At 38.8% G+C, this 17,006-nt stretch overlaps 9 protein-coding genes and 1 non-coding gene across 10 annotated transcripts; 3 read left to right on the top strand and 7 right to left on the bottom strand.

Moving 5' to 3' along the window:
* Positions 1 to 156: 156 nt before the first annotated feature.
* Positions 157 to 1,716, top strand: PRR1 (serine/threonine protein kinase PRR1; the record flags this gene model as incomplete). Its single annotated transcript, XM_056229321.1, has 1 exon — positions 157 to 1,716. One exon carries the CDS (start codon positions 157 to 159, stop codon positions 1,714 to 1,716), a length of 1,560 nt encoding a protein of 519 aa, XP_056083351.1.
* Positions 1,717 to 2,076: 360 nt separating this feature from the next.
* Positions 2,077 to 2,796, bottom strand: SBA1 (Hsp90 cochaperone SBA1; the record flags this gene model as incomplete). Its single annotated transcript, XM_056229320.1, has 1 exon — positions 2,077 to 2,796. One exon carries the CDS (start codon positions 2,794 to 2,796, stop codon positions 2,077 to 2,079), a length of 720 nt encoding a protein of 239 aa, XP_056083350.1.
* A 369-nt stretch (positions 2,797 to 3,165) lies between these two features.
* Positions 3,166 to 3,238, bottom strand: Skdi_11.trna7A. Its single transcript has one exon. It is a non-coding gene; the product is annotated as a tRNA-Ala (tRNA).
* Positions 3,239 to 3,554: 316 nt separating this feature from the next.
* VPH2 (Vph2p) lies at positions 3,555 to 4,202 on the top strand (the record flags this gene model as incomplete). The annotated part of the gene is made up of 1 exon (XM_056229319.1): positions 3,555 to 4,202. The coding sequence occupies one exon, from the start codon at positions 3,555 to 3,557 to the stop codon at positions 4,200 to 4,202; it is 648 nt and encodes a 215-aa protein (XP_056083349.1).
* Positions 4,203 to 4,454: 252 nt separating this feature from the next.
* OAC1 (Oac1p) lies at positions 4,455 to 5,429 on the bottom strand (the record flags this gene model as incomplete). The annotated part of the gene is made up of 1 exon (XM_056229318.1): positions 4,455 to 5,429. One exon carries the CDS (start codon positions 5,427 to 5,429, stop codon positions 4,455 to 4,457), a length of 975 nt encoding a protein of 324 aa, XP_056083348.1.
* Positions 5,430 to 6,050: 621 nt separating this feature from the next.
* Positions 6,051 to 8,609, bottom strand: DGR2 (Dgr2p; the record flags this gene model as incomplete). The annotated part of the gene is made up of 1 exon (XM_056229317.1): positions 6,051 to 8,609. One exon carries the CDS (start codon positions 8,607 to 8,609, stop codon positions 6,051 to 6,053), a length of 2,559 nt encoding a protein of 852 aa, XP_056083347.1.
* A 1,015-nt stretch (positions 8,610 to 9,624) lies between these two features.
* SRP21 (signal recognition particle subunit SRP21) lies at positions 9,625 to 10,134 on the top strand (the record flags this gene model as incomplete). The annotated part of the gene is made up of 1 exon (XM_056229316.1): positions 9,625 to 10,134. The coding sequence occupies one exon, from the start codon at positions 9,625 to 9,627 to the stop codon at positions 10,132 to 10,134; it is 510 nt and encodes a 169-aa protein (XP_056083346.1).
* Positions 10,135 to 10,310: 176 nt separating this feature from the next.
* Positions 10,311 to 12,047, bottom strand: SSH4 (Ssh4p; the record flags this gene model as incomplete). Its single annotated transcript, XM_056229314.1, has 1 exon — positions 10,311 to 12,047. One exon carries the CDS (start codon positions 12,045 to 12,047, stop codon positions 10,311 to 10,313), a length of 1,737 nt encoding a protein of 578 aa, XP_056083345.1.
* A 470-nt stretch (positions 12,048 to 12,517) lies between these two features.
* Positions 12,518 to 14,404, bottom strand: RRN3 (rDNA-binding RNA polymerase I transcriptional factor; the record flags this gene model as incomplete). Its single annotated transcript, XM_056229313.1, has 1 exon — positions 12,518 to 14,404. The coding sequence occupies one exon, from the start codon at positions 14,402 to 14,404 to the stop codon at positions 12,518 to 12,520; it is 1,887 nt and encodes a 628-aa protein (XP_056083344.1).
* Positions 14,405 to 14,883: 479 nt separating this feature from the next.
* Positions 14,884 to 16,926, bottom strand: YPK1 (serine/threonine protein kinase YPK1; the record flags this gene model as incomplete). The annotated part of the gene is made up of 1 exon (XM_056229312.1): positions 14,884 to 16,926. The coding sequence occupies one exon, from the start codon at positions 16,924 to 16,926 to the stop codon at positions 14,884 to 14,886; it is 2,043 nt and encodes a 680-aa protein (XP_056083343.1).
* Between the last annotated feature and the right edge of the window lie 80 nt (positions 16,927 to 17,006).

The following is a 17,006-nucleotide window of genomic DNA, read 5'->3' as shown; positions in this document are numbered from 1 at the left end:
CTTTTAAATTGTAGTTTTTAAACGTGGGCGTTTTCTTTATCATCTGCTTTTCCGCACAACTCAACGAATAATTTTTGAGATAATAAGCTGAGGCAGAAACCTTACTTAAAATTCGCATTCGCCCACATTCGCAGCGCCTGCTAGTGTATATCAATAATGGATGAATATAATAATATATATTCGCAACCAAAGACTCCTCGGTTGAAACAAGATGGATTTCAAGGTTCCGCTGACGATCAACAGGAAAAGACATCGACTGATGTAAATGAGGAGGAAAAGCAAAAGGCGGCCTCCACCGTGGTAACCAAGGGCGAAACTCACACTACACCCTTGACTGTGTCTATTCCAACCTTTGAAAATGTTCAAACTTTACCTACACCGATGACCTATACTCCGTTATCCCCAGGAAATTCGGCTACGTCACCTATGGATCAATCTTCATTAAGTATTCCCAAAAGACGGAGTCACGCACGATTACTGGATGATATGCTTTCCATCGCACAGCCAAACCAGAGAGTTGTCTCTGAACTTGTTGCGCCAGCAAATCTATCGCCGCAAAGAGTTCTTTCCCTACCAACGGTCGCCGAAGAGGCATTGATAAATGATTCTGTTGATAGTGATAGCCGGACAGGAGAAAACTATTCGCCAGAATGCGATGATGATCCTACTGAAAATTATGGTGACGACGTACTCCAGGGCTACCTTCTGGATCATTGGGATCAGTTGTTATTATGGAGAAAGGTAAAACACATTGGTTCAGGAAACTTTAGTAATGTTCTTTTATATGAATCGATGGACCAAAGTGACCCTAAAGTAAGGGAAGTAGCCGTGAAAAGGCTCAAATATCCCGAAGAACTATCAAACATCGATCAAATCAATACATCGTCGCGATATAAAGAAACACTGTCCCGTCTGGAAAATTCTCTTACTAGAGAACTACAAGTGCTAAAGTCGCTAAACCATCCATGTATAGTCAAACTACTCGGAATTAACAATCCAATTTTTGTTACCAGCAAGAAGCCCTTACACGATTTGATAGGAAAGAACCCGAGGATTCTGCCGCCTTGTGATATGATCATGTCTTATTGTTCTGCCGGAGACTTGTTAGCTGCTGTCATGGCCCGTAACGGCGGTTTAGAATTCTGGCTGATTCAGAGGATATTTGCAGAATTAGTTCTGGCAGTAAAATATTTGCATAGAAACAGTATTATTCATCGTGACTTGAAATTAGAAAATGTACTACTGAAGTACACTTTTGATGATATCAATAGTTTCAAAAATTCTCCCATTTACTACAAGCAAAATGTCATTGAGTTGGCGGATTTCGGCCTTTGTAAAAGAATTGAGAATAACGAAATGTGTACAGCAAGATGTGGATCGGAGGACTACGTGTCCCCAGAAATCTTAATGGGCGTTCCTTATGACGGCCACTTGAGTGACACGTGGGCCTTAGGTGTCATACTATACAGTCTATTTGAAGACAGATTGCCGTTTGATCCTCCACCGAACGCCTCAGTGAGACAGCGTAACAGAGCCACATCACATCGTATCGCTAGGTTTGACTGGAGATGGTACAGGCTAAGTAACAATGAGACCAACGTAGGGAAAAAAATTGTGGAGAACACACTAACGAGAAAGAACCAACGTTGGTCGATTAGTGAAATTTGCGAATCCTCATTTGTTAAAACAATTGTGGATACACTAGACTTTTCTTGAACAATTCTCACGGGCAGATATCACATCTTCGTGTCTCTTCATTGTTTTCCTAATTGACAGATTATAGCATAAAAATTTGTTTAGCATTTCACACAGTTTCGTTACTTGACATTAGGATTGCCGTATTCTGCTTTCCCGTTTTGCATTTTGACACAGCTTCAATAGTACTGCTGATTCCATTTTGGCGATGTAATTATATAGCAAAGATAGTTATAAATAAAAGTATCATATTAATACCATGATATTTAATTACATAGAAGACAACAAATAACAACCAGGTAATGAGTTGTGGAAAGTGCCATTTTGGCCTTTTGGTCTAAATTAATCCTGTAGGTTCTTCAAAGTTGATTCATGCTTATTTCATGCTTTGACTTCTGGTTCTGCTTCCTCTTCCTCTTCCCCATCTTCTTCATCGTTTTCTTTGAAATCCCCCATATCCAAATTACCACCACTTTGCGCCAATAATTGCTGCAACTGAGCCATATCTGGAGAACCGGCGCCGCCTGCACCACCCATCATTTGACTGAAGTCCATGCCTCCAGGACCTCCGGCACCACCGGCACCACCCATCATTTGGCTGAAATCCATGCCTCCAGCACCACCTGCACCACCGGCACCGCCGGCACCACCCATCATTTGGCTGAAATCCATTCCTTGAGCGGCATCGTTGCCTTCAACTTCAACTTCGTCTTGTTCATCTTCATCAACCCACTTATCGAAGTCTGTCTTAATGTAAGAGTACCTCATCTTCTCCTTTGTCAAACGTGGCCAGTATTCGGATTCCAAATCCTTTTTGTACAATTTCAAAAAATAGTGTTGGCCATTAGCAACTTTGTGCATTGTTTTTTCAGGTATAATTTCCTTATATAGATCAATGTGTAGTTGATAATGATGAACAGATTCGTCACCAACGTGAGGCTTTGATTGAGCCTTTAATTCGATGTAGGTAGGTTTAATAGTTAATTCTGGCGCATCACAGTCAGCAATTGACACGGTCATTAGAACATAGTTCCTTTCTGGATCAGTAGTACTGGATCTTTGAGCCCATGCGACTTGAGGATTGATAACTTTCTCGGACATTACTATAATATATCGATGATCTTGGATTCTTGAACTTATAATCAATTGGGAGAATCAGATTCCTCGAAGAAGCTTGTAATATTGCCACCCATTTTGTCTTTTTATGCTTTTTCCCATGCTAATCCTTGCCTCTCCTTCCCGCCCCTTCAAAAAACTAATAAGAAGGGTAACTTACAAATTTCAAAGAAATTGCCGGCAATTTTTTGTAGGTATAATACGTGGGTATTTCAATCATGAGTTGGAGAATATCGGTGAGAAAACATAAAGTCCTCCACGTGTACAATATCAGTAGTGTCTATTCACACGATGGTTTACCACAGAAAACAAGCAATGCAAAAAGAAAAGAATTAGAATCCCCTCAAAAAGGATTGGACGAGTCCGGAATCGAACCGGAGACCTCTCCCATGCTAAGGGAGCGCGCTACCGACTACGCCACACGCCCGTGATATTTACAAAATATAAATACCTTAATATATTATACCTATAGCTAAAATAGGATGATATTTATAATACATTCAGTTAAGTACAATTCAGAGGAATAGTTATACTTCTTTTTTTTAGGTCCTGTGCTTTTAGTCCCTCTAATTTGTTTTCGGTTAATCAAATTCTTATGAATTCCCAAATGACTCAAAAAGTGCATGAGAGGTGTTTAAAACGCAATGTGAAAATAAAGCAAGGCTCGCATGAAGAATTTCAGAACAAAAGCCAAAGGAAAAGCAAACGTGGTTTAGCCCTGGATAATACACGGAGGTTTTCTAATGTTTGAAATCAAACTGAATGACAAGATAACTGACTTCCTGCGAAACTTCAAGAACAGTGCAAGATCAAACAAAGGCATTGATGAGGACATTGATGTTTTCCTGGAGCGACACGCCATTCCTGTCCGTTCACTACTATTTTATTTGAAGGAGTATGATGAGGATAATGTACTTCCTTGTTCAGTTAGGGAGTTGTTGACACCTTTTGAATTTGAATTCAAGCCCAAGACTGTGAGAGGCTCGCATTATTCAGAGGGTTTTAAGAAAAGTTTGGAGTTTTTGAAATATCAGCAACAAGAGTTGGAATACCAAGGTATGGTTAAGAGAAACGGGCCTGCCTCTTCCCTTATGGAGGAAGATGAGCTTACGCCTTCACAAATTAATAAGCAAATCAAAGAACAAGTCACTACCGTTTTCAACGTCCTGGTAAGTGTCGTATCGGTCGTCGTTGCTATCTGGTACTGGACTGGAACTTCAACAAGATTCCCGGTCCATGTTCGTCTCTTGTTGTGCTTGTTTTTCGGAATTTTAGTTTTAGTGGCAGATGTTGTTGTTTATAACAGTTATCTGAAAAAATTAGAAGAAGCAAAAGTGAAAGAAAGGACAAAGGTGGAAAAAAAAAAAATTCTGGAGAAAATCACACTGTAACCATCAAGTTTCGTATAGACAACAACTGTGAGTTCTCAAGAGATACGGCTTTTCAAACTGAAGAGTGGTAATGTGTATTCTTTATGTTTATAATTGCGTTTATAAAACTCTAGTGTATGAATGTGAAATAAAAAATGCTCTATCTTCCTTAATGCTACATGATAAGAAGAAAAAGGTCTAACTAAACCATTAATAAAGTGGAATTGTTCCAGTACAGCGGATGAAATTTCAAGCCTCTATTTTTTATGGGTATCAATTATGGCCTAAAACTCTCGACTCTATCGAATAAACTAGCTTCATTGTTTGTTCCATAAAGGTCAAACACATGATTGTGTGAGGGGCAATTCTAAAGACTTGAGCTGCAAAACCCTTATATAAAGCTGTAACACCTTCGATTTTAACCGTTTTGACCAAACAGTCTATAGGTCCTTTGTATAAGTCACCCTTCTGATTATAAATTCTTGTCAAAATGACATCCCAAGGGTTCATAACTACAGCAACACCTAAACCAGATATAGTACTGGCAGTTAAATGTAAAGCTGGACCATCCTTCATCAGATCATTCTTGACTAAAATGCTCTTTGCAGTATTGTAAATTGGTAGTTGAACAGAGGAACCAGCACCTGTTCTAAGAATGGCAGCATCAATACCTCTAAATAGCCCTTTAACACCCTCAGTTTTGAAGATGGTCACCAACCCATTCCAAACACCAGAGTAGTGGGTTTGTTCACCAATTTTTATAAACTCAGAATAGGATTGAAGTCTCGTTTTCACCAAAAATAATGGAGAACCAACGACTGCACCAATTATACCAGATGCAGCACCAGAAAAGACGTTAACTCCGACGCTTTGGACCTTGTGTGATTCTTGACCTGGAAAGAAAAGTTGATTTAAAGATGATCTAATTGGTTCATAAAACCCCAATCTGGAACCATTTAGCCCAATTTGATAGATATAAGCAGCATTCAAACCCTTTTGTAGACCTTTTATACCTTCATTTTTGAAAATTACTGCCATACCTTGAATGGGGTTCTTGTAAACTTTCGCGGCTGACGCGGACATTTCACCTTGAAGTTGCATTCTGATCTTGATCAACTCGATTGGATTGGTAACAGTAACCGCTATACATGCTGCTAACCCACCAGCCATGAATGAGCCGAACTTCGATATCTTTTGAGCGGCTGTTTTCTCAACCTCTTTCTCTTGTTTTGAGTCGGCAGATGACATACTTGCTGATGATATAATTCGGTGAGTGAACTTGAGTCTTGGTTGCTGTAGCAATCAAAGAAATTTACTTTTGATCTGGTGGCGCGGAGCATTATGAAAGGAAAAAGTACATCTCATGTTGCGTGTAAATAATGAGCTTTATATATATTTATATATAATATTTATCATTTGACGACTTAGTCACAGCTTGAAATTTCAGCGGTGCTTAATGTTCGTTTTCTTTACTTTTTTTTTCCGCCCACTAGAAAGCCGATCCCGCTGTGACTAATGAGGTATTAAGTACTAACTTTCTTTTAGTGACCTCTTTTAATAGCCTTGTAAACTCTTGTTAACAACTGAATAAAGAGCAGATGTGGACCCTTAGGCTATTTTATTTGAGAATGAAATCTTTTTTTCTTCTTTTACTTGTCTTATAGTTCAAATGGTATTTAAACACGCCCCAGTAGCGTTAGCCCGTTTCCGGCGTTTTTTTCGGTATATATGGATTTAAAGAAAATGTGTCAATAATGAAGAATATTAAAGATCGCTATGAAAAAACAACAATAGTATGCTATTTGGAGATATTCTAATGTAGTGATAGAATAAGATTGCACCAAACAAACTTTGCGCCTGTATAGCCCCTTATCTAAAATTATTAAGGATTGTACCACAGTCAGTGCAAGTAAAACCATTATCACCGCCAGCAATCGGGTTTTTTGAAGCGCATTCAAAACTGGATCCATTGCAGACGTCACATTTTAATTTCGGGCTTGTAGTAGAGCTTTTGGGAATATCGTGGGGTCCAAATACCGTAGAGTTTGTGCTTTCACTTCTGGATTTTGAGGATATAAAACTTCCGTTGGACTTATTGAATATCGAGTTCTTAAAGATGGCGCTAGCTCTTGGCGGCATTCCAGAAATCACTTGGCTACTGTTTGAATGCAGATCGTAAAAATCATGGCTTGGCTCGCTATTCCGCGTATTTGTAGGTACCGAAGTACTGAATTCATTGCCTTCCGTTGGTCTTGTCACATTCATTCTACTTTCAGATATATTGTCATTATTGTGGCTGTTTCTTTTGCCAGCAACCTCAAGATGAAACAAGTTGTACTCATGGAACTTTTCTATAATTTTTTTTCGTATTTCTGGTAGGATATCAGTTCTAAAAACACGAATCAAGCCCTGGCTATCTGTTGTTATTAAAATTGTTCCGACATTATTCACAACATTCGACAGATTTGAGCTGAATCCCCCTGTTTCTTTAATGGCGTTAACAAACTTGCTTTTGTTTGCATCACTGTGTCCCATATTCTGCTGATTCAATTCCGAAAAATATTGCGAAGTCAGTTCGAAAATTAAATCGTTTGACAGCGAGAGGTTTTTGAGTGCAACGTCAGGGGCTATGAAAGCGCATGTGACGGGGGCATTATGGGCATGGAATGACACATAATGACCGTTTTTGATTGCTTGACTCCCCACAGATTGCGCTTGAGGGGCACTTTTTGAAGGGCTGGTAAACTTGCGCGAGTCGCCTTGGTTTGAGGTTTCTGTCAAAGTTTCATCATTTGTGCTCTTATTAGAGACAATCCTCAAAAGCCCTTTCAGACTCATGTTGCCGCTTATCCTCTTTTTCCTATGTGGAACGACGCTATTCATTTCTGCTGACAGGTTGTAGGATCGCATTCTCCAGGCGTAAAACCAATGATCATCACTACCTGTAAAAACCACGGGCTCGTTTTTCATTATCATTAATTGGCCTTTATGTCGTGAAGAACCACTTTGAAATCCCTTTAATACTTCCAAAGGTCTCTTTTCATTGAGATCAAAGATTTGGATTTTTGAATCATTTGTAGTGACTATCAATCTTAGATTTTTGTCCACTTTGGAAAAAAAACATTGTAAACCAGTAATCCGAGGCCCATGCTGAGCTTTTCCGTATTCAGAAGACGGGTGGAAGCTATTTTTGGCGGTTCCTTGAGTACTTTTATCAGCTACATGAAATGATAAAAGAAATTTTAAGCCATGTGTCATTAGGACATAAATATACCCATTAAAAGTACCAATTATTGTATATTCGCCATCGGAAGGGGATAACGTCAAGGACGTTATCAAATCTTTACAATCAAAAGCATAGGAAACTTCATTGTCCAGTATGGACCACAATCGACACTTGTGATCTAAACAACCTGTTATTATAAAGCGATCGTCGCCAGGGAAAAAAATAGCGGAAGTAACAAAATCTGGGTGAACGAACGTTTTTAACGAGCATTTTCTTTCAGGATGCCATAGTTTTGCAGTTTTGTCCATTGACGCTGTTATTAGGAATCCGTTTTTGGACCAGTTTGCGTCTAAGATATCTAGAGCATGTTCCATGAAAACCCTGAACACATCGGAATAAAAAACAGGTGCGTATAGATGTAACTGCTTCGAAGCTCCATCAAGTTGGTCGCCTAGTTTTAAGTCATTACTTGATATGGAACCGTTGTGAGAACTGATGCTAGCCAGATGCCTTTGGATTTTTAGCGAGTTTGCTCTAGTCACGCTGACTGATTTTTCTGAGCGACCCATTTCAGATCTCTTGACGGGCGAATTTATGACTTTCCATAGGTGCAAAGAGCCATCTTTGCAACCAATAACCATATACTTACCGTCATGACTGAATGTACAGCAACATATTGAATTTTTGTAAAGCTCTGAATTGGTCGCTGCCGGTTCCCCTTGATGAGTGGCTGATTTGTATACGTCGGGAATTTTTAACTCTTGAGCTAAGAACATCCTATCGAACTGTTCCAACTCTTCTTTCTTCTTGAAGATTTTAATATACGCAGGTTCTTCAAGATAGTTTTCAAAATATTCTCTATCGAATAGATCAAAGTACCAACGGTCGTTCTTGCTGAGGTTATTGTAATTGTTTAAAACCACTGAGTTTCTCTGCAATGTTCTCCTTAATCTTGCGCTGTAGTCTATATTATCAATAAATCTCAACTGGGCGGGGGTTATATCCGCAGAGTAGCCTCCATCATATTTGGTAGAGTTTCTTCTAGAATCTGCAACAGACGAATGTCGGCTTCTGTTTCCTGGTACGTTCAAATACCTCATTTGGCTGGTTTCTTTAGAATTTATAGGAACCCTGTTGCGATCATCTTCTATGGAGACCAAGGATTCGATATAATTTGGAGTACTTGTTTTCGACTTGAACATCATTTAGAATCACACGGCACGAATAGCGGTTCTCCGTTATGATACTTATTGACGGTTATGGTGGTGTCTTCAACGACCGCCGGTTATATGCTCCCTATATTGTTGTTCTGTCGTTATTAAAAAGGCCACGTCTAAGTTAGCTCTTCCTCAAAACCGTGGGGACTCGCTGCAATGACTGTGTGCCTGGTAGTTGTCTGTTAGCTACCTCTGATGATAGTATATGCCCGCTGCAAATATCCTTTTTTTCTATGCAAACCTCCTTTATATACTTTTTGAACTATTAGCGGTACAATAAGAGTGAGTTTTTTCTTACCGTATTGGCGGTTATTCTATATAAAGAGAAGAAGACAACCTACGATCGTAGAAACGCGTTTAGCGCAATGGCGAAGTAGCATGATGCATATCTTCAATATACGGCATTTAGGTCTTAAATTCCCAGGAATAAACTTTTTTTTGATAAGGCTACTAGATTATATGTTTTGTTAATGGGCAAGTTATTTACAGGAAAAAGAGTATTGCGAATAATACAAAGAAAAACGTAACTGATTCAATACATTCAATGACATCTATGTGTTTTTTTTATAAGAGCACGATATGCTCGATTTTATTGCATTGCTTCAGCAGTCGAAGACAATTTTCTGAAGTGAGCTTTTGGCAACAATGTCTTTCTCAGTGCAAAAGAACTACCATTACCACACAAAGCAACCTAAAACCTTCCATAAGCCTTATTTTATTCACTATTTAATCTTGATTAGTGGTGAACAGAATTGATAAAGCGCTAAAATGCTGATTGCTAACCTCAGTGGAAGTGGACATCATGCCCACCACTAAAGTCCCTCTATACCTTTGGTTGGGACGGCAGGGTAAGCTCCGCTTCTTTGGAAAATCACAAGCGTTGGCTATTTTCATCAGAACAACGCCATGAGTTCCTATTGAGTAAAGCTCATTAGGGCCAAACAGGACGGTACAGTTTATCTTTCTCCCGAAAATTATCAGGTCATCCAAAGCACGAAACATGTCCGTTAAACCCATTGACAATTTCATCATGAACAGTGTTCACCTTTTTGAGGTGAACCCATCTCAGACACTTTTTTCTATATCATATAAACCACCTACACCAAAGACAAACACAAAAGTCTCGTTTAGAACTCATAACTCACACTTATCTTCAAACTACAGATTTACCACCAACAAGAGTAAGGATGTTTCAAGGCTGCTCAGTGCACTGGGCCCACGAGGTGTATCTGTAACTCCAGGCAAAGTTGAAAAGAAAGCACAATTGAAGAAAAAGCAAAAGAACGCTAACGCAAAAAACTCAGATAAAAAAACAAAAGCTAAAAATATTCAGGACATTGTCGGTCTGGCTACTTTAATCGTTAACACAGATGTTGAAAAGAACGAACCTGCAGCCACGAAAACCACTGCTGGACAGAAAAAAGGTGTTAGCGCTGCGCAAAATAGCAATGGTAACTCTTCAGCTTCAAAAAAGAAAAAGAATAAGAACAAGGGCAAAAAGAAACGTTAGCCGATTCGTATGTACTAGCAGAAGACTGAATATGAATGAATTCTTATATATGTATTCAGATAATAAACCCAACTAAACCATCAAATTGAGAAAAAAAGCCAGTGGGAATATATATATATATATATATATATATATGCATAAATTGGGGCCGGAAAACCTAATATAATAACGTCTCTCTATCTTCTCGACCTCTTCTTCTTTTTAGAAGGTTTACCTCTGTTCTTTTGACGTTTTTTGCCAGGCTTGTTCTTAAAGTTCTTATTGATAGCTTCACCATAAATTTCGTAAGGGGTATTTGAATTTGTAGATCTTTTAATACTATCACTTTCCAATAACGGAGAGGTTTCATCGTAATCTGCATTTTCTGCATTTTCGTCATTATTTTTGGCATTACTGTCGCTAGGTTCTAGAGCATCGTCGTAGACATTATTTTCTCTGTCAAAGTTAGAAGAAATTCTTTCATATGTCCCAATTGACCGCATGGGCCTACTTGTTTGCGCCATTATTCCGGAAGATGAACCTTCCTTTACTTGCATGTTGCCAAAAAAATTATCGGTATCGGCATATCTTGGTGGCAATTCTTCTCCCTTCTGTAAAATAGTGTCCTTGTTAATCTCGGTTCCATTATAGGCTGGAGGAATCCCAATTTGTCCGTAAACGCTTCCAAACGCATATTTTTTCACATTGGCTTCTATAAAAACAAATCCAACCTGGCCTAAATTTACGTGTAATTCAACTTCATCGGACGTCATTTCGTCACTCTCATCATGTGGATCGTGAACTCTCTGAAGATCTTTGACAACCGCAATATCTTTACCTTCTGACAAAGCTTCACGGAAGCTTATATTATCTGGATCTTCCAACAATCCATCCCTTGTATATGTTCTTGTATATGCAGCATTGAACGCGCCAATCCCAATGAAAAGATCAATGCCAATGTTCTGTGTTACGTCCATTAATTTTTTACCATTATGTGTAATAAAGATCGTCCCTGTTTTATACCTGTACCCAAATCCCACAGTGTCACCTTCTTCCAACTTTGGTAATAAAGTGCTAGCGGTGAAGGGATTATTTATTCTGAGTTTACCTGTCGATTCGTAAGCAATGGAATATTTAGCCATGCCTGGTACCCTGAAGTAGGGATATGGTACAGTGGTCAAACCTATACTGAATATACTATTAGATTTTGGAATATACCTGAAAACTTTGACTTCGAAATAAACTGCATCCTTCCTATTATGGGGTAACGGATAGTTCATTACCGTGGACGAGCTCTTATTAAATTTTGAAAATTGTATATCTAGTTTATCTTGGACGATGAAACTTGGTAGAAAGTTTCCATATTTATCAATATTATCATTGATACTGGGCAGCAAGAAATAGCTTTGGATACCACGATCCTTTATAAATTGCTGGTCATCACTATTCAAATATGTGCCGAATTCCTTTACCACGGGCGGGCTCATCATCTGGAACTCTTTTGTTCTAATATACAACTCAACCTCATACGCAGACATCTTTGGCAGCTCCTCAAGTTCTCTTTCCTGAAGAACAATCTCCTCATCGAACCCACCAGGAGACGCAAAGCTAGAATCCAACAGGATGCCAGTATGCTTTTTGCCAAACAAAGAATGTAAAGTTCCTGAAGTTCGTGTGCCTAGCGCATTCTCTTCATCATATTCTGATTCATCATCACCACAGAAGGTAACATATGCAGCTATTACTACCAAGATAAGCATCAATATTGCAAATGTAATCGAAAGACTTATTAGGAACGCTAGACTTATAGCCGCGGAATCTGAATCCATAGGAGGCGTTGGGACCATGTTAGGGTCGCCTACCTTAAAGTCATGGTTTGGACTTTCTAGATTACCGAACGGACCATCCAAAGCTTCATTAAAAGTGATATACATTACACTTGTATCCCTGTAAGGTTTTTCTTGTTCCCAATTACAAATGAAGAAACAAAAAGAACTTCTGCTGCAACTTGATCTGTTTGGTTTGTTCAACAATATCTACTACTATTTAGCTGACTATAAAAGTTGGCCCAGGTATATTTGAGTGTATTTTGCTCCGATAACTTAAGTTTTGATTCAGGAACCCCTCCCCACAGAAACTCTTTAATAAGCAGAACAGCTAAGAATACCAAGCGCTTACGTAATTAGTGATGAGGATGAACAAATTTTTGAAAATGCAAACTATCGCCCAAAGAGTGCGTCGTGAAGATTAGATACTAATTTTAATTAATATCTAAAAGCTTAAAATTGTGTTAGATGCGTCTATGCTATATACTCCTACTATCACTTGTTAATAGTATATCCTCCCTTGCTATGTCATTAGTGTGGAAAAGGCCTGTATCGAAGATTTTCTTTGGAAAACGATTCTAGTCATCCGAACCATCACTTTCGTATTCACCGCTTGCTTCACTCCACTCTATGTAATATTCCTTCATTAATGTCTTATAGTTCTTCAAAAACAAAGGATCAAAGGGGAAATAACTCTGTAAATCAATGAACTGTTGTCTGGTGGCCAAGGACCAAGAAGATGATGCAGTATTGGCCTGTACCAACGTTTCCCTTCTATCGCTGTCAGCCTTGCCGATAATACCTCTCAGTCTTTCATTGTTGTTGTTTTCAATTATACTGAAACAATACGCAACGCTTTCCTGCTGGGCAATACGAGCAAACATTAGCATAACATTTTCATTACAAAACTTCAATGGATTAAACTTAGAAATTACCATTCTTTGGAAGAACTTGTCTAATTCACATTCCCAGTTACCGTCAGTATCTCTGAAAATGCTATGTCTGAAGCAGAAAATGTAACATAATGCCTGGAATGCAGCATAGAAATGCTTGAATCTTTCCATTCCTCCCCGTTGATCCACTTCTTCTTCTCTTTCGATAACGTATCTGTTCAACCACGACGTCAGATAGCTTGCTACGAATATGATTTGAGTTCTGGAAAGCTTTTTGGCCCTCCCAATATACGAACCCAAATATTGTAATGACTTGATCTTCTTCTCTGCAGCTTGATTGGGGGCAAAGGAAATGTCTATAAGCGTGACTAAAAAGGAGTCCATTAGTTCTAGTTGTTGTTGTGAAACATGAAACATGATATATTGAATCGATCTAGTATAATACGTGGGCAAAACGTGTGTCTTGAATAGTGTTGTTAAAGTATTGAATACTCCAACACCTTCACCATTTTCCAAGCTTTCCGGTGTCACTTGTTCTTCCACATGCGTGCTTACCAACGTCAAAATGGCGTCTAATTTAGTAGACAATTCTTTGATTCCTTGTGTCAGCTCTACGTTATATTCTTCAGCACCGTCCATGCCTTCAATGACTTCCATATCATCATTGTCACTTTGATTAGCATCAGCTGCTGCAGATTTTGACTGTTCATTATCGTTATCTTCTTCACTCTCATCATTATCATCTCCCGATTGGTCATCTGTTAAATCGTCGTCCTCTAAGTCAACGTCCTCTAGGTCGCCGTCATCCACATCGTCATCCAATTCATCTAGCTCATTCTGTAATTCAACATCAATGGAAATAATCTTTTCTATCAGTAAGGACCAAATTTGGAACCCCAGTTCAGAGCAGTAGCCTCTCAGTTTCAGCAAATTTGAGGTGTAATTAACCAACTTTTTCCGAGTATCGTTTTTATTTGGGAAAAATTTGGCCAAATATGTATCTATGAAACCCATTGATGAGGGGATCATCCTTAAGAAATATTTAAGCATGTCATGATGACACACCGTCTGTTCGGTTGGTAAAATAAAACAAGATACCAGTATCATCGAAACGTCTTGCCACCATTTGGGTATACTCGAGCAAAGGATTTTAATGAAATATATATATTTACTTAGAGTTTGTGGAGGTAATTCCCACCACTTCTCAAAGTTTATAATAGTTTGTATTAGGAAAGTTCCCCTGGAGGATTCTATCCTGTTAATATTACTAGATAAGATATCCAAAAGAACATTGAAATTCTTATCATCGATTCTTTCAGAATTCTTTCTCGGAAGCGCGACTTGACTGGCGATAATGCTGATCTGAGTTAGGTCGTTCTTATCTAGATCATCTAGTGCAGATATCACGAACCTGCCATACATAGCAGTTGAAAACATCTCGTCTTTCATTTCCTCTGAGTGAAGGGTTACTAGCCCAGTACTATCGGAAAATTGGACCTTTCTTTTCTTTGGATCCACAGAAGCAGCAAAGTCCTGAGGTGATCGCTTACTTGTATGCTCAAAAGCCATCATCTTGTCCGTTGTGTTCTCGTGAAAAATTTATTCCTTTACCAAAGTATGTTTCTTCCTTGCTGAGATATAAATAGCGGTGATCAGAGAAATTTTTTTTATTGAATTGAACAGTAGCTAAACAACCTTATATAAAAAGGAAAACCACTCCAAACGAGAGATGCTCATCAAGTTTTTTTTTATACAAGGAGAAAATTTTCAACACCTTTTTTTTTAACTTTCTGCCGTCCCATCGACCAAATCTGGAGAGGGTAAGATGGGAGTTCTTAATCTTAGCAATTAGCGAAGACAAAAGGCAATAACCATGGGAGGCACGCCACACATGTGGAAAGCATTAGCCACGTTTAGAATTCCGGCACTACAAGGCACATTTAACTATACAGACCCCCTGGATTCAAATAAGGGAAATAATTGAAACAGAAGCTTTTTTGTTCTTTTATGTAAAGTTTTGAGTAAACTACTAGACTATGAAAATACTAATTCTATCTAATGCTTCTGCCTTGTACCATTGAGCTACCGAGCTGTTCATTTCCAACATATGTCCAGCCACCGAATTGCTTTTGAACGCTTTCACTTAAATATTCATCGACCACACTATCGATTGGCTTCTCCCTAGTAAATTCCTCATCAAAATTGCTAGTATCCATAGAATTACTAACGGCAGGCTTGTATGGGGGAATATAACCCTTCATCAGCAAACGCTTCCACGACAATTGACTGAAAAAAGGATGATTTCTAATTTCATCGGCGCCATTGTAGCCCAACCTTCTCGTCGGGTCACGACTTAATAGACCGATCAATAAATCCTTCGCATCTCTATCGAATCCGTCTGGGAATACTAGTGGCTCTTGCAAAATTTTCTTATACATTTTCGGAACATCCTCGTCATAGTATGGAGGGAGGCCCGTCAACATCTCATATAACAAGACACCCAGCGTCCACCAATCTACTGCCTTTGAATAACCTAAACCTAATAATAGTTCTGGTGCCAGATATTCTGGGGTGCCACAGAATGTGTCCGTCTTGTCATCGTCCTTCATATTCAGTTTACACAGCCCGAAATCACAAAGTGCAATATGCCCTTGGTAATCTAATAGAATATTCTCTGGCTTCAAATCACGATAAATGACATCCAATTTGTGCAAGTTGTCTAACGCACATAACAGTTCAGCTGTATAAAATCTGGCACGAGACAAATCGAATCTTCCTTCCTTTTGTAGGTGATAGAACAGCTCACCACCATTGATAAACGCCAACACAAAATACAATTTTTCTGGTGATTGAAAGGAAAATTTCAAGGGTACGATGAATGGACAATCAACGCGAGCTAAAACTGTCCTTTCGGCTAAAGTATGCGTAACTTCAGATTTGGACACAATATATGATTTTCTAATTGCCTTCAAGGCGTAAACTTTCTGTGTATCTTTCTTTCTGACCTGCATTACCTTGCCAAACGAACCCTTACCAATAACCTTCAAAAGGTCAAAATCATCTATTGACAAGGGCTTGTTTCTAGAGGGTTTGTAGTCAATGCTGATGTTGATCTTTCCTAAGCCATTATCTAAGGTAATCCAGTGGTGGTTATATAATCTAATACTGGCCGCGGAGTCAAAACTTAGGTTAATAGGCAAATGGAAGGAATCTAAATGTATATCTTGGTTAGAATTTATTTTATCGAAGATGGCTTGCAGCTTCTCGTCCTGTACACCCATTTCCTGCTGCCATGACTTTGATGGCAAAAGGATGGAGGGAATCCTGGCAAATACATCAATCTTTAGGTATGGTAATTTTCTTGTTACATCAAATGTAGATATCTTATTGAAACCAGGGTTAGCAATTGTTCCATATTCTGCTTCAATAGTGGCAACAGTATTATCAAATTCGATAGTGAAGTAAAGTAATGGATTTAAGGTCGAGGAGCCTGGCAACATGATAGTGGACGGAATAAACTTTGCTGCTGATTCACTAGAGATCAAATCCTCATCTGCTGGACCTTGGTTCTTCAGTTGAACGCGAGACAGCTGTGCAATAAGCGCATCTACTTCTTTGGCAATTTCCTTATGTGGCGGAGGAACACCGGAGGCTAATAGCTTATTCAATATTTGCTCACTTGAAGTTATAGGAAAAGGTAAAATGAAACCATCACCATTGTATACTTTAATAGTCATCATTCCTGAACTTGATGTGGCATCGTTAGGTGTTCCTGTAGAGCCGATATTCGCTGTGTCATCCAAATTTTGAGGTGAATTGATGTTCTCTAAGTTTCCGCCGTTCGAATCTCGTACAGTAGAGGTCGACGAAGATGCATCATATGAAACACGTACTGGAACCACTGATGAATTTGATGGATTTATTGTTCCCTTTCTGTCCAAAGACGAACGAGTTACTGAAGCATCATGGTCACCCGCGGTTTCTTGACTATTCTGTGACTCTTCTTTTTTAGAAGAATGAAAAAATCCACTATGTTTGGCTTCTTTTTCTTCTTTTGATTTTCCAAATTTGAATTTTGACTTCCAGGAATACATTTTCAGAAATTGTGAGGAGCTTTTCTAAAATTACGCCTTTTCTAAGATGATTGATCGCTCGCTGTATACAAAAGAATTGT

This window comes from Saccharomyces kudriavzevii (assembly GCF_947243775.1).
Source record: "Saccharomyces kudriavzevii IFO 1802 strain IFO1802 genome assembly, chromosome: 11".
Taxonomy (NCBI): Eukaryota; Fungi; Ascomycota; class Saccharomycetes; order Saccharomycetales; family Saccharomycetaceae; genus Saccharomyces; species Saccharomyces kudriavzevii.
Note: the sequence above shows the minus strand (reverse complement) of the source record. Positions and strands in the feature narration are given on the sequence as shown.